Source organism: Oncorhynchus mykiss, chromosome 25 (assembly GCF_057628025.1).
Source record: "Oncorhynchus mykiss isolate SJ-2025 chromosome 25, ASM5762802v1, whole genome shotgun sequence".
Lineage (NCBI taxonomy): Eukaryota > Metazoa > Chordata > Actinopteri > Salmoniformes > Salmonidae > Oncorhynchus > Oncorhynchus mykiss.
Window position 1 is genome coordinate 57,000,724 of NC_143046.1, and position 22,363 is coordinate 57,023,086.

At 41.3% G+C, this 22,363-nt stretch overlaps 1 protein-coding gene across 3 annotated transcripts in view; it reads right to left on the reverse strand.

Moving 5' to 3' along the window:
* smyd3 (SET and MYND domain containing 3) overlaps window positions 1–22,363 on the reverse strand; it is a 191,390-nt gene that overhangs the window by 167,116 nt on the left and 1,911 nt on the right. For 2 of the 3 annotated variants that reach the window (XM_036962694.2, XM_090220609.1), the window contains exons 2-4: window positions 5,123–5,186; window positions 4,051–4,158; window positions 3,650–3,704 (exon numbers count right to left, since the gene is read on the reverse strand). In XM_036962694.2, coding sequence (XP_036818589.2) covers window positions 3,650–3,704; window positions 4,051–4,158; window positions 5,123–5,186 — 227 coding nt within the window. Of the gene's footprint in view, window positions 1–3,649; window positions 3,944–4,050; window positions 4,159–5,122; window positions 5,187–22,363 lie in introns of all 3 variants that reach the window. The other variant, XM_090220608.1, reaches the window with a different exon arrangement.

The following is a 22,363-nucleotide window of genomic DNA, read 5'->3' on the forward strand; positions in this document are numbered from 1 at the left end:
TACTACAAATGACACTTGATTTACAGAAATAAATATGACCTGATTCAGAATGGTGTCAACAGTATATCAAGAAAAGATCAATGTATTGGGCAGATCAATATTCCGTGCTATAGTGATGTGTTGAAGTATATTACAAAATGTTTATACTTATGCGGGCCTCATTATCATGAAAAGAATGAAGTAATGTCAAATAAATACAATCAATCCCCACATCAGAAACGATCAAAATGTCTGTTGACTATTCTCTATGGTCCAACTCCAGTACCTCCAGTACCCCCAGTACCCCCCAACATCACACATTTTTATTGTAGCCCCCAGACAAGCACACCTGATTCAACTTGTACATTAATCATCAAGCCCTCAATGAGTTGAATCAGGTGAGTTTGTCAGAGGCTACAACAAAAATGAGTGCTGTTGGGGGTTCTCAAGGAGCAGAGTTGGGAAACACCGGTCTAACAGGTTTCTGTTCAGTGACGTTTAAGTCCCTGCTACTGTGTTGTTTGTGGTGGGTAAATGAATATACGTGGCTCACCAGTCTACTGTAAACTCTACAGTCTGGGATAAAACAATTGAACGCTCATATATTTTGGAACACTTGAAAACATAAAATACACAAAGAATATATGATATACACATGAGACGATCAACAACCCAAAACTGACGAGCTGCAGTTCGTTGATCACAGTTTAATACACAGAACACACATAAAATCAGGCCTATATGAAATGTACTTCAGCTATGGATATCACATGAGATTCTATATAGAAGACAAGATGCACAACACAAATGACACTCAGAACTTCTCACAAACTTGTACTCTAAAATAGAAATGGAGCATACGTCATACCCAATGACTCCTCAGATATGGTATTCTGTGCTGGGGAAAAAACCTGGAATACTTAAGATCTCCTGAACATGAATAGTCACTCAAAGAGTTTTCGAAGCGACCATTGATTTCATATTGTACTGTGTTGCTCTGCCTGCTATCTATGTGGCTAGCTATACTCTGTTACGTCGGAGCTACTAACGTGGCTCCTGTTATATTTGTCATCCATCTTCTCATCTCAGATCTCATCTGGGTCTTCAATCAGGGCTGTGCATTTCATAACCAGGGGACAACCGTTAGGATTTACTCAAACATTCTACGTACATTTCTTTCTCTTATTCTTTGTCAACATTTTCTTGATGATGTGCATCCCCCTGGAGCGATATGTGATGAAAGCGCTGTGGTACCAGAGTAATCGCTCCATTAGGAAATCCAACTGACTCTCCATTGCTGCGTGGGTGCTCTCCGTCACCGTGACATTACTGAAAATGCTTGAAGTGCTTTCGGAAAGTAATCAGACCCCTTGACTTTTTCCATATTTAGTTACATTACAGCCATATCATCTACAACTGATTAAATTGTTTTTTTTCACTCATCAATCTGCACACAATACACCATAATGTCAAAGCAAAAACAGGTTTGTAGAAATGCATTACAAATACAAAACTGAAATATCACATTGACATAAGTATTCAGACCCTTTACTCTGTACTTTGTTGAAGCACCTTTGGCAGCGATTACGGCCTCGAGTCTTCTTGGGTATGACGCTACAAGCTCGGCACACCTGTATTTGGTGGGTGTTTCTCCCATTCTTCTCTGCAGTTCCTCTCAAGCTCTGTCAGGTTGGATGGGGAGCATTGCTGCACAGCCATTTTCAGGTCTCTCCAGAGATGTTCGATCGAGTTCAAGTCTGGCTGTGTGCTTAGGGTTGTTGTCCTGTTGTTGTCAACAGGTTGTTGTCCTGTAGTCTCCCAGTCCCTGCCGCTGAAAATCATCCCCACAGCATGATGCTGCCACCACCATGCTTCACCGTAGGGATGGTGCCAGGTTTCCTCCAGACATGACGCTTGGCATTCAGGCCAACGAGTTCAATCTTGGTTTCATCAGACCAGACAATATCGTTTCTCATGTACTGGTTCCTTTAGGTGCCTTTTGGCAAACTCCAAGCGGGCTGTCATGTGCCTTTTACTGAGGAGTGGCTTCCGTCTGTCCACTCTACCATAAAGGCCTGATTGGTGGAGTGCTGCAGAGATGGTTGTCACCTCCCTGACCAAGGCCCTCTCCCCCGATTGGTAGTTTGGCCGGGCGGCCAGCTCAGGAAGAGTCTTGGTGGTTCCAAACTTCTTCCATTTAAGAATGATGGAGGAGGCCACTGTGTTCTTGGGGACCTTCAATGCTGCAGAAATGTTTTGTACCCTTCCCCAGATCTGTGCCTCGACACAATCCTGTTTCGGAGCTCTACAGACAATTCCTTCGACCTCCTCGCTTGGTTTTTGCTCTGACATGCACTGTAAGCACTAGAGCTCATTTTCGAGTCTCATCGCAAAGGGTCTGAATACTTACGTAAATAAGGTATTTCTGTTTGTATTTGTAATACATTTGCAAACATTTCTAAAAACCTGTTTTCGCTTTGTCATTATGGGATATTGATGGGCTATTGTGTGTAGATTGATGAGGAAAACCACATACATTTTAGAATAAGGCTGTAACGAAACTAAATGTGGAAAAAGAGAAGGGGTCTGAATACCTTCCGAATGCACTGTAACTGCACTTGTGTTGACGGATGTGTAATTGTATCTGCTGCTTTCGAATTGCATTTGTTCTAATGTGTAATTGTAAATGTACAGTGTTGTATTGAGACTGACCATGTTGATGTATTGTTCCTAGGGCACCCTTGTAAAATGAGACCCTGATCTCAATGGGTTTCCCCTGGTTAAATAAATTGTGGGGGAACAAAATGAAAAGAAAAATCTTCAAAAAACCATAATCTAGTGGTGGTGCCTATTATTTTCCTTCCCTTTCCCTTCCTAGTGGTTTCCACAGTAGGTACTTGGAGGGGTCTCTCTGCCGCCATCTTAGTTTCTGATAATTACAAGTGAAATAACCTGGGTCCATTAATACTGGTTACGGTCACCGACACCATACTGTTTCTACCATATACAGTATCTGCATGTTAGTCGACCAACATAGTCAAAACAGAGACTTCATGATCACCGTTATAATGAGAAGAATGCTTTGGTCACATCTGAGCTGCCTTGTTGACCGCTTCCTGTACATTTCATGAGGAGTGATGCTCTGGTTATATTCCCATGTTGTGGGAAGCTGCTAGCTAGACTAAGAGACTGGAAGAGAGCCACAGGTTTTAGCCAGACAGATATAAATATCTTGTCTAATATCCCCATTATGTCTGACACTGTCCTTATCATATCTAATGTCCCCATTATGTCTTTCACTGACCAAACTATGTCTGAAACGGTGTCTGGTACCGTCTCAACTAGGTATGATGTCCCCAATATGTCTGACAATGTCCCTGTGTCTAATACTGTCCCCACTTTGTCTGTCACGTCTAACCAACACCTGGTCCTGTAGCTGACGTTGTGTACTTAATCTGAGACCTGGGGACAACATGTAAACACCACCTGCAGATGCACGGCCATGCCAGGCTAGAAAGGACTTCTCCTGCTGTCTGAGTTGATGTTTGTGTTTGGAGGATATTGTGATTGACTCTGTATCTTTCCATAAGTATTTTTGTTGTTTTGTTAGAAGAGAAAGGCAAAACAAGTATTGAATGTCACTTTTGTAGGGGAGGTGGGAGAGACTTACGTGACTCATGCTCCTCTAAAGAACACAGCCCTGGAGAAGTCTGCGATGGACTCAACTAAAGGAAGAGAAGAGGGAGAGAGAGGGGGAGGAGGGAGAGAGATGTAGGAAGTAGAAATGGTGGAAAAACAAAGAGGAAAATGGATAAAAGACGAAGAAGTGTAAAACTAGACGAGATCAATTATTTATCACGAGAACCGTCTAAAAACGAAACAACCTTTCTCATCCAGGTCTGTTAACCCTAGTAAAGGGTTGGGCTCAATTCCATCTTCATTTTCTGTGAGGATTTTTCAACTTCTGAAATGAGTTTCAAATCACTTCCTGAAATGACTGGATTGAAAAACGGATTGACCAGACAATTCAGAACATTGAACCAATCGTTGAGCGAGTCAGGGGAGGCGTACCAATCTAAAGATGATCCTGGCTGCCAGACGGACAGAGTCAGTGGGGATTCTGGGATGGAGGCTGCGGAGACATTTACACTCCCTCTTATGGTCCGACCATGCCTGTTTCTGGAGAGAAAACACATCATTTAAAAAATATTTGATTTGTATTCATATGGGTAGAAAAGATATAGGAATAGGACCAGTACAAACTGAAAAGGCGTCGAGAGAATTGGAAAAAAAACTGAAGGGAATGAATTCTTGAAAATAAAAGTTAAGGCAACGTGAAGTGGAAGAGAGGGGAAAAATTGTGTGCACTTTACAAACACACACAGGCAGATGTGCATAGTGTGCATGTGTGTATGGCTGTGTGCGTGCATGCGTGTGCGAGTGAGTGGGTTGGGAAGTCAGAGGCGTTTGTTAGCTGGAAATCAGAGGTGAATGGTGACGTGTCATATCAGAGAGGAGCGGAGGAGGCTACACTAGGGTTAGGGGTTACCCTATCAGTATAAGGTCACAGTTGGGGGGATTAAAAGCACAAGTCAAATTTCGATAGGACCTTGTGTGCAATTGACCAATAAAGTGACCTTAAATGTAAAGGTTAGCGTCGATGTGAAAGAAAGATGGCTAAAAGGTGAATATATCGTGTTGGCTTGAGATCTGTGCATGTCCGATTCTAATTTACACAGAAGCAGTGTTTGCACTATACAAGACTTCTGTTGATTTCAATTTTGGTGCAACAGGGGCTGGATGTTGCTTTGCACCATGCCTGGAAATACTCTAGGGGAAACACTGCCCAGAAGGATGAGATAGATGAGCACACACACATTTGTCACAAACGCACACCTGTTGTGTAATGGAAACCAGTTTATATGGGGAGCAGCAGTGGACAGCATTGTGTCATTCATTTCATTAGGTGACATCATGTGCTGATGTAGGAATTAGGTCAGTCTCAGATGTTACACTGCACACACACACACATCCCTAGGTCTATTGTTCCCCTACAATATGGTTATCTTCCCTTTCTTTAGGTACTTGAATGAGTGGAAACAGCAATGGACAAAATGAGAGAACTTCTAGTTGGGCTGCTTACCTGGCAGGTGACGTCACAATACCGCGCTACCTTACACTGAGAACATCTCAGGAGGGTTTCACGCCTAAAGAGACAGAAAGAGCGTGGGAGACAGAGAGAGAGAGAGACAGGGGAGGGGAGAGGTAGACCGAGAGAGAGAAACAACATTAACTCACAGTTGATTTGGGGAGTTTTTCCTCTGAGGCAGTGCCCCACATACAGTGCCTTCAGAAAGTATTCGTCACTCCCCTTGACTTTTTCCACATTGTTGGGGTACAGCCTGAATTTTAAATTGAGATTTGTCGTCACAGGCATACACTGAGAATGTGACATACAATAATGTCAAAGTGGAATTGTTTGACATTATTACAAATTCATTAAAAAAATAAAAGCTTAAGTAACTATGCAAATGTTTACTCATGAACTTGAGGCTTTCCATAACAAAATGGGTGAAATACTATTGACTCAAGACGTCAATAGTACTAAACCCCTTTGTTATGGCAAGCCTAAATAATGTCTTGCAAAGGCGAACCTATTGAATATCTATACACTCAGTCACTACAAAGATAAAGGCGTCCTTCCTAACTCAGTTGCCAGAGAGGAAGGAAACCACAACGAGGTCAATGGTGATTTTAAAACAGTTTGCGTTTAATGGCTGTGATAAGAGATAACTGAGGATGGATCAAAAACATTGTATTTACTATACTATACTAACTATACTATACTAATGTACAATACTAACCTAAATGACAGAGTGAAAATAAGAAATCCTGTACAGAATAAATCAATATTCCAAAACACGCATCCTGTTTGCAACAAGGCCCGAAAGTAATACTGCAAAAAATGTGGCAAAGCAATTAACTTTTTGTTCTGAATAAAAAAAGTGTTGTTTGGGGCAAAACCAATACTACATATTGCAGAGTACCACCATATTTATTGAGTACCTCCATATTTTCAATCATAGTGGTGGCTGCATCATGTTATGTGTATGCTTGTAATCGTTGGGGAGTTTTTCAGGATAAAAACAAACAAAAAAGGAAATGGAATGGAGCTAAGCACAGGAAAAATCCTGGAGGAAAACCTGGTTCAGTCTGCTTTCCACCAGACACTGGGAAATTAATTCACCCTTCAGCTGGACAATAACCTAAAACATAAAGCCAAATCAACACTGGAGTTGCTTACCAAGAAGAGGGTGAATGTTCCTGAGAGGCCGAGTTACAGTTTTCAATAAAATCTGTTTGAAAATCTATGGCAATATCTGAAAGTGGTTGTCTGGCAATGATAAACAACCAATTTGACAGAGCTTGAAGAATTTTGAAAATAATAATGGGCAAATCCAGGTGTGGAATCGAGAAATATTAGTGTTGTATTTGACATTATTTTTTTATATATTTTTTTTTACAAATGTTAGAATTGTTCTTCCACTTATTTGTTCTTCCACAGTATTTTCTTTAGATTGATTTAATTGTCATATTTTTTTGTCAACAATTTTAATTCCAACTTCCAACAACAAAATGCCAAAAGGTCAAGGGTTGTGAATACCCTCTGAAAGCACTGTATCTCAGATACCCAGATCATGAAATATGGTGTCTTCAAATGAAGAATCTGTGCCGTTGGGGGTAACTCGAGGACCGGAGTTGGGAAACACTGCCCTAAATGACACCCTATAACCTAGTCCTAGATAATACACTACCTTTGACCTGGGACACATTAGGGGTGGTAAGTGGCCACAGTAGTGCACCAAAGGTAATAGGGTAGCATTTGAGACACAGGTTTTGTTTCTGAACCTGAAGAGGATCCACTGAAACCAGTCACTGGTGTACAGTATGCCCCCAAGACATAACTTGAATGGCATGACTAACCACACTTTCATCAGCAGTATGTATCAAGCAGTAAGTGTGTGTGTGTGTCTACTTAACATATTTCTTCAAATCTCTCAGTCTCCTGAATTGTGTGTGCATGATGTCTGACAACGGATAGACACGACCCCTGGGTATATCTGGTTAATAGCTTGCTCCAGTCAAATCAACATGACTCGCTCAATGTTCTGTGTTCAGCATTTCTACGTCGGTCTGTGCCTGAGGCTTGTGTGCCTGTGTGTGTGTGTGTGTGTGTGTGTGCACATGTTTTATTTTCTCCCTTTGTAAAGTAATTCCAACAGAAAGCTGCAGGTCCTACAATCCAAACATATGTAATCTAATCATGAAGTATTATGAGTGGTCCTTATGATTTTGCCACTGACGCATGAGAATGTGACATTAAGGACGTAATCTTAGCTCACATTACTAGGCTGCACACACACAAGCACACACACTGCTGGCAGCGGCCTGCTTCCTCTCAGCATGAAAGACATTGAGTGTTTCCTATCCATTCATTTGTCAGAATGGTTCAAATACTTTGCAGTTGTTTTTGGCTCTCGGAGACGCAGCTAACACACTTACCCTCCCTATTCCCTAATAACCTCCTCCTAACACGCACACACACACACACACACACACACACACAACTATATATGGGGGTCAGAACCACTTAAAATCTTCCAACAGGCATTTCCTGGGTCTGTTTCTATAACATGCAGAGAGATAAGGGAAGTCAGAGGAGAGAATGATGAAAAGCTACAGACTTGACTGTAAAAAACATTCAATGGTCTGTGAAGTCTATAAGAGTGATTCTTCATGAAACCAGGAAAAAAAAGACATGGCATATTTATGACATTGTTGCCTCCTTTAAGACTCCATAATGTTTAATCCGTAGGTGCTACAAAGTAAACATTGGTGTCATATGAAGCTTTACCACTTTCTCTGTGATATGAGTAGTATTTTAACTTGAATAACAATTTTCTTACATTTATTTGTGCATATAAAAAAGAAACATGAATATTGAAAATAAAACAATGTAGATTTGGCAAATGTTTGTATATATTGTTGAATATAATATACTCTAGGGGAATGTCACAGTTCCAGAGGGGGATCTCTGCCAGTTTTAAAGTTTAGGCCCATTTTAAACAGAGAAACAGGACTCCAACGGGCCACGCACCTCTTCCCGTGGTTATACCGTATTTCCAGAACTGACATGCCACATACCAATTTCAACAACATGCTCGTTACTGTGGTTCCAAATGTTGAATAGGTTTTTAAAAAAAATATCTATATATTATTTTTTATTTTTTTTTTACCTTTTCAACATAAACACACACACACACACACACACACACACACGGGGTGAATCATATATTAAAATATACAAATCGCTTTAATTAAAAAGCACTCTGTTTTATGAAAGAAAAAAAAGTTGTGTACAAGACCGTGTACATACCAGAATTAGGGGGCAAACAAACTACTCATCCCACACAGCACTGCGGTTTGTATTGTCCAATCCCAGAACATATACAAGTCACGTGACCACTGGCATTCTTGAAACATGGCGGTTGTTTAAAATTTCTAATTAGCTTGCTAAGTAACCGTACACAGTAGCATCAAAGATACTGATAACTAAAGGTTTCCCCTTTTGTCTGTGCTAGCTTTAGTCTTCTCTACTAGGCGGAAAACAACCACTAGAAAGCTTGTGATGTTTATTAACATAATATAAGGATACTTCTATTTTTTATGAATCGAACACGCATACACACGACACTGCTGTGCTGCTGACTGCTCATTTTATAGAGAATGCATTTCACACTTCTCTTCGTCCCGAAAATAAACCATGACATCTGTTAACGAACATATATGACGGCACTCGCGATAGCACCGTCACAGACGCAAACTGAACTTGTCGTGTGCGTTAGAACAGACCCAGGATCTGTTTCTGTGGCGGCAGAAACACTTAGGCTCATGGTTAGTGTAGTTTTTGGTGCTAATTTGAAACCAGAAATTGACAGTAAAAACACGACTTCAACACAGAGGTTGAAACAATCATAACCGATGGGCACTACATGAACATACGAATTGTTTTGCAATATTAGGAGAAAATAGAACGTCTACGTTGCGCAGTAATATTGCTAATATTTAATATCACCACGGTTTATGAAGATTGAGAACACAGTTACAGAACCACTCCTTGGAGCCCTATTGGCATAGTAGGCCATCTAACCAATCACAGCCCTCCTTTTACTTGTATCATTGTTTGTCCTGCAAATTTCCAGCAGAGGGCGACCATTTTGAATCCATTTTCACATTCACTCTGTTGGTAATGCTTACAAATTGGATCATAACTCTAAAAGTAGCAGAGACCCCACTCTGGGACTTTGATATGCCCATAAAGAATATTATGTTAAACAAAAAATTGAAAAATATCCAAATCAAACATTTCCTATTTTTTAAATCATGTTTATATTTTTATATAAATAAATGAATGTAAGAAAATTGTTAGAAATCCAAATACGACTCATATCACAGAGAAAGTGCTAATACTTCATATGAGACCAATGTTTGCTTTGTAGCACCTACAAAGCAAAGTCTTAAAGGAGGCCTGGGTAGGCCACAATGTCATAAATATGATGAACTATTTCTCAATGATGCTTTTAGATAAAAATTTCACAAAGACGTCAACAATCTTTCCTACTAAGGACCATTTTAGAGATTACATCTTGTGAAATACCCCCAAAATCATAGTATTTTTTTGTCCTGGTGGTGGTTTTGTGAAGAATCAAGTCAAAGCTAGGAGCTGAAACATACACCAGAGACTACTCCAGTATCCTGATCAGATACATAGTAAATCAAACAGAATGATAAAACCTACAGCCTTCCAGTTGCATTTCAGATACAGCAGTGGGCTATCTCATGCCATGGCTCTGTTTATTATTCAGTTCACCCATGAACGCTTTCCCCAACACAACTTTTACAGGACTTGAACTACTTTTATCTCTATTTATCTTGGGCAGGATATAGGCTCTGTGTAATGACATCACTCAGAGCATTTTCCTTAACAGCTTGGACTGGACTTCCTCTGGATAAGGACCTGGCAAACACTGGGATTTATACCTTGTGTGTGTGTGTGTGTGTGTGTGCGCGCATGCGTGCCTGCGTCCTTGGCCAGTACTGCTTTTGTTCAAAGATGACCAATAACATTATCGATGTAGAATGACAGAGAAACAGAGACAGAGCGAGAAGCATCTGTTAATGATATGCCGGACATGCAGATAGCTAATCGTTCTGAGATCCTATGGCGAGAAAGAGAGCCAGTCAGAGAAAGATGGACATCTACACTAACCATGGGGTTCTCTCAACACACACACACACGAGAACAAAGAGCCTTCATCTCAGTCCTGTAATTACTGGGCCTGGCTACAGGTTGTGGAATAAACCAGTGCACGCACACACAAGGAATGCTGGGATACATTTGGAACCATCAGATCAACAGTGAGTGTGAATAATCCGGTCTGCTCTACTGACCTCATATGCTTTCACACATACATACCATGTAGACACCCCGACAGACTCACACTATTGTGTTGACCTCAATCAGTCTACTTTCTCTGTAAATATCAGTATTACAGTACACAGATTGACTACTGCTGTTATTGGGTTAATTCATTGGCCTGGTCCTGTTAAGACCTATTTTATTGAGTCGATTAGATCTCTGTTATGTTCTCTTTCTCCAGTTCAAGGCAAGGACTACTGTAGATATGTCCATCTTCGGGGTCTGTACCCAAAATGTGCATCTTCTCCTCTCATCTGAATCTTTATTTTTCTCCCCCCCCACCACATCTCATGACTTTCATCTCTCTCTCTCTCTAGGTCATTTTGTTACCAAACTTCGTATCTGCACCGTTCTTCAAGTAAATGTGTTTTTGCTAAATGTTCTGTGGAAATAGTTCAACTATATGCGCAAGGACTACATTTATCTTTGCAATCATTGGTTTTTGTTTGGTATACATTTTAAAGGGAAAAATCACAACAACAAAAAAAGCCCCTGCCTGTCCCTCTCTCCCTCTCTCGTCTGAGCGTATTTTAGTTGACTTAGCAGGTGATGACGTTCCGCTTGAGAGAATCCGTATCCTGGCACCTAATCAATATTCATGACTATGTTAAAGTGAGTTTATTAAGAAAAGTTGACAAGCAATATAGAATTAAAGTACCTTTCTCTCTCTCTCTCTCTCTCTCTCTTACTCTCATCAGATGGAATACTGGTACTGTACATGATGAATGAAGATGGAAGTGTCCTTTGATGGAAGTGTGTGCATGGTAATTCATTTCCTCAGTAAGCTGTATAGCGATGGTTCAGTGTTAGGTAGTAATTAGCGGGGCCCTTTTCCACGGGCTGCCCATCGTGCCTGACTGATTTTCTCATTTCCAGGCCTCTGATCTGACAAGTCTGTGTGTGCATGCGCAAGGTTTAAGATGGTATATAGCAGGTTGTAATGCCTGGAGCATTCTAATGTAAGCTGCTGTGTGACCAAAGCCCACATTTGATCTTCTGACCAGGGACACGGCAGGATAGAAGAGGCCGTCTTGGGAAAAGAGAGGCTTTGGACGGTAGGCTTGAGCGATGTACAGTTGATATCGTTTACCGGGGTATTGTGAAATAGCGATAGATGAAGACTCGGAGGCTGCAGGGGTGCATGCTACTTATAAAGTTCAATCTAAGATGTGTCCAATAAACGGAATCCAGATCAGGGTTCCAGCTATACATTTGGTTTGCTAACGTGCTATTTAAAAAGTGTGCAGATCAAGCTTCTTGGTTACAGCAGAGACATTCAATCCCCTCCTGGATCAAGATCCCGGTTGACTAAATTGTTTTGTGTATAAAAAAATATATAAAAAATCGTTTTCACCCCCCTTCTCAAATAGGGCCCCTTGCGTGCACTTCCGGTAATACCGTACAGAAACGGTATGATGGTATGAAAATGTGGACAAAGACCAACCCTACTCGACACACAAATGATTATTATTAAGGCCACAACAAATAATGTATTGTCAATCCTTCTATACCACGAAAACTCTAGGTTTGATGGCGACAGAAGATAAACTTTTCAAACACAGTGAAACAGGTACTTGCCTAAATAAACGCACATTTTGTTTTCCATTTCGCTATAGCGGACAAGACCGTGGTGTCCGAGTGATAATGTCACTATGATGCTAATCAAGATTTGACTAGATTCTAACCGCTACAGCTGCACTGGTCAATAAAAATCACATATGACCTATATGACCACATATATTTGAACGTCTAAAACTTTACCACGGCATCGATGACACACACACACACACCTACTTACTAGAGCTGACCCCATTTGTCAATTGTTTGGTTGACCAATATCTTTTTAAATCGAGTAATCACAAATCTACACTACTGTTAAAAAGTTGTGGTCACTTAGAAATCTCCTTGTTTTCCATGAAAACATACATGAAATGAGTTGCAAAATGAATAGGAAATATAGTGAAGACATTGACAAGGTTATAAATAATGATTTTTAATTTAAACAATAATTGTGTCCTTTGCCTTCGTCAAAGAATCCTCCATTTGCAGAAATTACAGCCTTGCAGATCTTTGGCATTCTAGTTGTCAATTTGTTGAGGTAATCTGAAGAGATTTCACCCCATGCTTCCTGAAGCATCTCCCACAAGTTGGATTGGCTTGATAGGCACTTCTTACGTACCATATGGTCAAGCTCAATAGTGTTGAGATCCGGTGACTGTGCGGGCCACTCCATTATAGACAGAATACCAGCTGACTGCTTCTTCCCTAAATGGTTGCATAGTTTGGAGCTGTGCTTTTGGTCGTTGTCCTGTTGTAGGAGGGAATTGGCTCCAATTAAGCGCTGTCCACAGCGATGCAAAATGGAGTTGCAAAATGGAGTTACAGCGTTCCTTCAAGATCCCTGTACAAATCTCCCACTTCACCACCACCAAAGCACCCCCAGACCATCACATTGTCTCCACCATGCTTGACAGATGGCGCCAAGCACTCCTCCAGCATCTTTACATTTTTTCTGCGTCTCACGAATGTTCTTCTTTGTGATCCGAACACCTCAAACTTAGATTTGTCTGTCCGTAACACTTTTTTTCCAATCTTCCTCTGTCCAGGGTCTGTGTTCTTTAGCCCATCTTAATCTTTTATTTTTATTGGCCAGTCTGAGATATGTCTTTTTCTTTTCAACTCTGCCTAGAAGGCCAGTGTCCCGGAGTCACCTCTTCACTGTTGAGACTGGTGTTTTGCGGGTACTATTTAATGAAGCTGTCAGTTGAGGACTGGTGAGACGTCTGTTTCTCAAACTAGACACTCTAATGTACTTGTCCTCTTGCTCAGTTGTGCACCGGGGCCTCCCACTCCTCTTTCAATTCTGGTTAGAGCCAGTTTCCGCTGTTCTGTGAAGGGAGTAGTACACAGCGTTGTACGAGACCTTCAGTTTCTTGCCAATTTCTCGCATTTCTCGCCTTCATTTCTCAGAACAAGAAAAGACGGACGAGTTTCCGAAGAAATGTCTTTGTTTCTGGCCATTTTGAGCCTGTAATCGAACCCACAAATGCTGATGTCCCAGATACTCAACTAGTCTAAAGAAGGCCCGTTTTATTGCTTCTTTAAAATCAGAACAACAGTTTTCAGCTGTGCTAACATAATTGCAAAAGGGTTTTCTAATGATCAATTAGCCTTTTAAAAACGATAAACTTGGATTAGCTAACACAACGTGCTATTGGAACACAGGAGTGACACGGAACCCAAACGGGCTGCATGAGTGCGCCATCGTGCATAAATGTATTTTGTCCCCCTACACCAAACACGATCATGACACACAGGTTGAAATATCAAAAACTCTGAACCAATTACATTAATTTGGGGACAGGTCGAAAAGCATTAAACATTTCTGTAAATGTAGCTAGTTAGCTTGCACTTAATGACTAATTTGTCCTATTTAGCTAGCTTGCTGTTGCTACCTAATTTGTCTTGGGATATAAACATTGAGTTGTTATTTTACCTGAAATGCTTGGTCCTCTACTCCGACAATTAATCCACACATTAAACGGTCAACCAAATCGTTTCTAGTCATTTTGCCTCCTTCCAGGCCTTTTCATGTTTGAACTTATATGGTGATTGGCATCTAAACCTTCATAGTATTACTACACCAACCGGCAACACAGTTCGTCTTTCAATCACCCACGTGGACATAACCAATGAGGAGATGGCACGTGGGTACCTGCTTCTATAAACCAATGAGGTGATGGGAGAGGCGGGACTTGCAGCGCGATCTGCGTCAGAAATAGGAATGACTTCTATTTTATCCCTTAGCAATGCAGACACTCGTTGACATGCGAGAGCAGTGTGGGTGCAATAATTGAGTAACATAGATTCATAAACTTATTTTGCAACGCTCACGAGTGGTGTGGTTAGCCTGTGACAGTTGCTGATAACGGGCCTCTGTACGCCTATGTCAATATTCCATAACAAATCTGCCATTTCCAGCTACAATAGTCATTTACAACATTAACGTCTACAATGTATTTCTGATCAATTTGATGTTCTTTTAAAATGGACAATTTTGGGGGGATTTTCTTTCAAAAACAAGGACATTTCTTAGTGACCCCAAACTTTTGAACGGTAGTGTATCTTTTATTTTAAAGCACATGAGACACCTGTCTGACTCACGCCTTGTAGACTATATTGATTTCTGGCTCGTATTTAGTAGTTGTGTTTTCATTTTTAATAGCAGTGCTTAAAGCACCAGACAAGCTTAGTAGCCTACATATAATTGATTTTATTCAAACATAGGGTGTGTCTATATGGGAAAAAAAACACGTTTCAAAATTTCTAAACAATCAATGGTTCGAAAGAACAGACAACTCTCGGTCAGCCAAGATTATTTTTTTGGGATGGGGAAAGCCCTACTACTTACACACACGGATCGACCCAGGCTGTAAAAGAGAGATGTTGCGCTAAATGCTATGGTGCTGAGCTCATGGTTTCGTGTGAATGGGTGTGTTGTTTAGGATGTTTTAACTCTCTAATTTGACTCATTTAAAAGTCAAACCTAATAGCCATTGTAATGGTGGTGACTAATTCATCTGGTGGTCTCTTTGAACAGTGTGTGTGTGTGTGTGTTTCCCATAAGCAACAACAGACTCATTGTCAGCCGGCTACTTTTCCACTTCATTAACTAGGCTTCTTTTCAATTAAAAGTTTCAATTCGTAAGTCAGAAAGGTCTGTATATCCTTCTCCCGCTAGAACAAACGATAGACTCTACGCATCTTCTAGTGACCTATTGATAGGACAGGCGCGCGCGCTGTGGTCGGCTGCGGTCAAATTTATTTTCACGGATGAGGGAGAGAGAGCATGAGGAGTTTCATGTGAGTGAATTAGCACGTCCCATGTAAATGGTAACGATGAGTTGAAATCCACTTAAATTTGTTTTGTGGCACATTCATTTCATTTTCTTCTGCGTGTTTCATAGGCCTATATAGCCAGCCACGGAGTCGGGGCACATTGGCTATTTATTGTCGAACTGACTGAAAAAGGTCTACCTGCTATATCCCTTTGCTATTCATACAACGTAGTCATACAGCCATGGTATAGCTCCTGATAATATAGGCCTAGACATTATCCAAAACAACAACTAACACCACACTGTATTCATCATACATTTGCAGTCATTCTAATTGCAAAGACATGTCTTTCTACTCAAAACCACAACTCATTTGACCGATCTGAGAGGTGACGTTGCTAAAGTATTCAATAACTTAGCTATGCATTTCGGATGGAATGAAGGCATTAGATTTTACCTGGAGGGAGACAGAGAGACAGCGAGAGAGAGAAAAGAGGATGGAGAGGAATGCTGACAAGCCTGTCAACAAATCCCCCTGTTCTCATCTCGACTTTGCGTTGGAGATTTTCTGTGAACATTGCATCTTTCCCCTCTTATCTAAAGTAGGTATTTGTATGCTTCAGGACAGACTGCATACAGTCAGCTCTTTTCCTCATATCGGAGGATTATTAAATCGGTCTGTGTGGCGCGCGTGTGAAGAATAATTTGCTCTAGTAAACTATTCCTGAGCGATTCCACACCTGCGTAGCCAAAAACCATATCACATTGTTCTGGCAATTATTATCAATATGACCCAAAGTTAGAAATTAGACCCACATCTCGTGCTTGTAATTAGGCCAGGCGTTGTCTCTGCCAGGAGATGTTGCTGTGATTTTAGTTTAATGTGGGTCTAAATTCTAACATTAGGTCATATTGATAATAATCACACACACAAGTAACCACTGATAACACAGCTAAACACTCCCTTTGAACTGTCAGACATACCAATCACTATGATCATAAACACACAAACACACTTTCTCTCCTTCTATCCCCCCTCCCTCTTCTCTCCTGTGACTGGAGGAACTGCAAATTATTTGTTTGTTTGTTGACCTGTGGCTAGCAAGACAACGCTGTGTTGAGTGTGTGTGTGTGTGTGTGTGTGTTTGTCAACTGCACCCCTAGCGATTAGCTCTCATTAAAAACAAACAGCAGAGAGAGATCAGCCAGGCAGCAATTACCTCCAGCTTTGATGTGGCTTTAATTCCTTTAAAAACGCCCCTCTGGCTAGTTTAAATCACAGACACACGCTTGCACATTTACAGACCAACATAGGCCTTTACTTAGGAAGATAAGAGTCTCAGGGGGGGGGGGGGGGGGTTACTGGTCACGCAAGCTGACACCATCATCACACTCACACACTATAACTCCACGACTACAGATCCTTTTGGGACAGTAATGGAGAACATGTTGGACAGAGGAGGGGTTGGGTGTTGGGGTGTCTGAAACAATGTGTAAAGTACTTCAGATAGGCCTAACCTAGTCAATAGAAATACCTGGTACAAAACAGTCTAGCAGCACTGGTGTATAGTATAGCTATGTAGATCACTGTGTGTAGAAGCTAAGAGAGACAGACAGGTTTATCGGAGTGCATAGTGTGCGACAAGAACTTGAGCATATGGGTCATTCCACCTCAAAAAACACAATAAAAGAGGATTTACACCCACCATCTCAGATTGTTCTGAAATTGTTTCTGTTAGTAAAAACAGATAAAATTAGCATTACAGCAACATTATTGTGGTTGTAATATGATTTGATCTCTAAGAAATTAAGCTAATTGAATGCACCCAAATTGCCAATTTTAAATTTATAGGATTCATATAATATAGTAACTAACATCCGATTTGTACCAAACTTGACCAAAATAGTCAAAAGCCACACCCAAACCCCTAGGCCAATCCCACCCCAACAAGTATATAAACTCTGCAAAAACAGAAACGCCCCTTTTTCAGGACCCTGTCTTTCAAAGGTGATTAGTAAAAATCCAAATAACTTCACATATCTTCATTGTAAAGGGTTTATTAAACACTGTTTCCCATGCTTGTTCAATGAACCATAAACAATTAATGAACATGCACCTGTGGAACGGTCGTTAAGACACTAACATCTTACAGACGGTAGGCAATTATGGTCACAGTTATGAAAACTTAGGACACTAGAGGCCTTTCTACTGACTCAAAAACACCAAAAGAAAGATGCCCAGGGTCCCTGCTCAGCTGCGTGAACATGCCTTATGCATACTGCAATGAGGCATGAGGACTGCAGATGTGGCCAGGGCAATAAATTGCAATGTCTGTACTGTGAGACGCCTAAGACAGCACTACAGGGAGACAGGACGGACAGTGGCAGACCACGTGTAACACCTGCACAGGATCGGTACATCCGAACATCACACCTGCAGGACAGGTACAGGATGGCAACAACAACTGCCCGAGTTGTCCATCAGTGCGCAGGCTGTCCGCAATAGGCTGAGAGAGGCTAGACTGAGGGCTTGTAGGCCTGTTGTAAGGCAGGTCCTCACCAGACATCACCGGCAACAACATTGCCTATTGCCTACCGTCGCTGGACCAGACAAGGACTGGCAAAAAGTGCTCTTCACTGACGGGTCGCGGTTGTCTCACCAGGGGTGATGGTTGGATTCACGTTTGTCATCTTAGGAATGAGCATTACACCGAGGCCTGTACTCTGGAGCGGGATTGATTTGGAGGTGGAGGGTCCATCATGGTCTGGGGCGGTGTGTCACAGCATCTTTGGATTGAGCTTGTTGTCATTGCAGGCAATCTCAACGCTGTTCGTTACAGGGAAGACATCCTCCACCCTCATGTGGTACCCTTCCTGCAGGCTCATCCTGTCATGACCCTCCAGCATGACAATGCCACCAGCCATACTCCTCGTTCTGTGCGTGATTTCCTGAAAGACAGAAATATCAGTGTTCTGCCATGGCCAGCGAAGAGCCCGGATCTCAATCCCATTGAGCAAGTCTAGGACCTGTTGGATCGGAGGGTGAGGGCTAGGGCTATTCCTCCCCAGAAATGTCCGGGAACTTGCAGGTGCCGTGGTAGAAAAGTGGGGTAACATCTCACAGCAACAATTGGCAAATCTGGTGCAGTCCATGAGGAGAAGCACTGCAGTACTTATGCAGCTGGTGGCCACACCAGATACTGACTGTTACTTTTGATTTTGACCCCCCCTTTGTTCAGGGACACATTATTCCATTTCTGTTAGTCACATGTCTGTGGAACTTGTTCAGTTTATGTCTCAGTTTTTGAATCTTATCTTCATACAAATATTTACACGTTAAGTTTGCTGAAAATAAACGCAGTTGACGTTCCTTTTTTTGCTGAGTTTAGTATCAGTTGCCTATGTTTGACAAGTAATATGGCGCTGCGGCTTAGGGTATTGTTTCTTCATTCTATGTAATGAATTCCCAGTGAATTTAGTAATGTTATTTTCCCATATTCAGAGAAATTAGCCATTGACGTTTAGGTTTATGTCCCAACCTACATATTACATATTACCAGGTTCTGACAACTATAAATCACCGTTGCAGGTAATATATTTTTTAAATTATCACCCCCCCTTTTCCCTCCTATAATTCACACCCATGTCCGCCCGCTTACAGAGAGAAGGTACGCATCTCAGTGAAAATGTCCTACTTGTCTAAATTGAATATGAGATCTGTCAACATAAAGCGTGAAAGCTCTGAAAAGGCCAGAGATGTCCAATAAAATATGACTGAACCAAACACGCAGGAAAATATTTCAATGAAAATACCTATAGACTTTTCTACACTAAGGGGGATGAATATTAATCAGTGGGTTTCCTGTTTGTTTATCTCTATGCCATCTGGACACACACTCTCTCTCTCTCTTTTGGACTAGCAGTATCTAATAGATGGAGCAGACAGAATGGAGGTGGGAGGTGATGATGTCATGATGAGCAGAGGGGACAGGGGTCGGCTTAGACAAGCTTTTGTTTTGGTTCTCAAACATTTCCGCCTGCATTCCGTTGTGGATGTGAGCATAATAAACCACTTTGCTCTCAGGTCAGTGGCTCATCATTTCGGACACACACACTTGCTGTGAGTGAGTGAGTGAGTGAGTGTGTAACTGAATGCTGGGGTAAAGTCATTTCTTAAAGTGATGGGTGTTCAGTGTTAAGCAGCTAACAACATCAATAAGACCCCATAAACACGTCAACAACACACACACAGGGGCGCCTGAGCAATGTTGCAAATGGAGAAGCTGCATCCCCACTTACAAAATAGGGCTGCAAAGTATTATGATCCATTGGATAATTTGTCCTTTTTAATGATTAGAAATATTTTGAGCTACTCTGTATTAACAGAGATATGTCCATTTTATACAGTACCAGTCAAAGGTTTGGAAACACCTACTCATTCAAGGGTTTTTCTTTATTTTTACTATTTTCTACATTGTAGAATAATAGTGAAGGCATCAAAACTATAAATAACACATATGGAATCATGTAGTGACCAAAAGTGTTAAACAAATCAAAATATATTTTATATTTGAGATTCTTCAAAGTAGATACCGTTTGCCTTGATGACAGCTTTGCACACTCTTGGCATTCTCTCAATCAGCTTCACCTATACAAGCATTTCGCTATATCCGCAATAACATCTGCTAAAACACGTGTATGTGACAAATAAAATTGGATTTGACCTGGAATGCTTTTCCAACAGCCTTGAAGGAGTTCCCACATATGCTGAGCACTTGTTGGCTGCTTTTCCTTCACTCTGCGGTCCAACTCATCCCAAACCATCTCAATTGGGTTGAGGTCGAGTGATTGTGGAGGCTAGGTCATCTGATGCAGCACTCCATCACTCTCCTTCTTGGTCAAATAGCCCTTACACAGCATGGAGGTGTGTTGGGTCATTGTCCTGTTGAAAAACAAATGATAGTCCCACTAAATCAGATGGGATGGCGTATCGCTGCAGAATGCTGTGGTAGCCATGCTGGTTAAGTGTGCCTTGAATTCTAAATAAATCACAGACAGTGTCACCAGCAAAGCACCCCCACACCATCACCTCCATGCTTCACGGTGGGAACCACACATGTGGAAATCATCCGTTCACCTACTCTGTCTTTTACAAGGACACGCCGGTTGGTACCAAAAATCTCAAATTTGATCTCATCAGACCAAAGGACTGATTTCCACCGGTCTAATGTCCATTGCTCATGTTTCTTGGCCCAAGCAAGTCTCTTCTTATTGGTGTCCTTTAGTAGTGGTTTCTTTGCAGCAATTCAACCATTAAGGCATTCACGCAGTCTCCTCTGACCAGTTGATGTTGAGATGTGTCTGTTACTTGATCTCTGAAGCATTTATTTAGGCTGCAATTTCTGAGGCTGATAACTCTAATGAACTTATCATCTGCAGCAGAGGTCTCTCTGTGTCTTCCTTTCCTGTGGCGGTCCTCATGAAAGCCAGTTTCATCATAGTCCTTGATGGTTTTTGCAACTGCACTTAAAGAAACTTTCAAAGGTCTTGAAATGTTCCAGATTAATTGACCTTCATGTCTTAAAGTAACAATGGACTGTTGTTTCTCTTTGTTTTTCCCATAATATGGACTTGGTTTTTACCAAATAGGGCTATCTTCTGTATACCACCCCTACAGTACCTTGTCACAACACAACTGATTGGCTCAAATGGATTAAGGAAAGAAATTCCAGAAATGAACAAGGCACACCTATTCATTGAAATGCATTCCAGGTGACTACCTCATGAAGCTGGTTGAGAGAATGCCAAGCGTGTGCAAAGCTGTCATCAAGCCACAGGGTGGCTACTTTGAAGAATCTCAAATCTCAAATATATTTGGATATCGTCACTATTATTCAACCATGTAGAAAATAGTAAAAAATAAAGAAAAACCCTGGAATGAGTTTGTCTCCAAACTTTTGACTGGTACATTTTACAACCCCTCCTCCGTAACCTCAAGATAAAGGATTTTGCCCACTGGAAAGTTTTGCTTCTCTCCTGTGCACCACAGCTTTAGTTCCGTGCAGTTAGAAAGACAGTTGCACCACAGTTTTAGTTCCGTGCAGTTAGAAAGACAGTTGCACCACAGATATAGTTCCGTGCAGTTAGAAAGACAGTTGCACCACAGCTTTAGTTCCGTGCAGTTAGAAAGACAGTTGCACCACAGCTTTAGTTCCGTGCAGTTAGAAAGACAGTTGCACCACAGATATAGTTCCGTGCAGTTAGAAAGACAGTTGCACCACAGATATAGTTCCGTGCAGTTAGAAAGACAGTTGTACCACAGCTTTAGTTCCGTGCAGTTAGAAAGACAGTTGTACCACAGCTTTAGTTCCGTGCAGTTAGAAAGACAGTTGTACCACAGCTTTAGTTCCGTGCAGTTAGAAAGACATAGTTGCACCACAGCTTTAGTTCCGTGCAGTTAGAAAGACAGTTGCACCACAGATATAGTTCCGTGCAGTTAGAAAGACAGTTGCACCACAGATATAGTTCCGTGCAGTTAGAAAGACAGTTGCACCACAGATATAGTTCCGTGCAGTTAGAAAGACAGTTGCACCACTGATGTACAAATGAAAAGGCACCTGCAAAATAACATGTTTTATCTATTTTGTTGTGCTGTTAAAATGTGTATCATGTCCGATGTCAGGGAGTTGTTTCATATTATTTGAGCTGTGAGTCATTTCACTTTTCCTTTAAAAAAATATATGTTGATGAGCACAGGCATGTAACAGTTGGCCTAATGTATTATTTGTAAGATCCCCCAGCTGAGCAGTGAAATTCAACCACATTTTCAACCACAAAGACCAGAGGTTTTCCAATGGTCCGCAAATTAAGGGCACCTATTGGTAGATGGGTAAAAAATAAAAAAGACACTAAATATCCCTTTGAGCATAGTGTAGTTATTAATTACACTTTGGATGGTGTATCAACACAACCAGTCACTACAAAAATACAGGCTTCCTTCCTAACT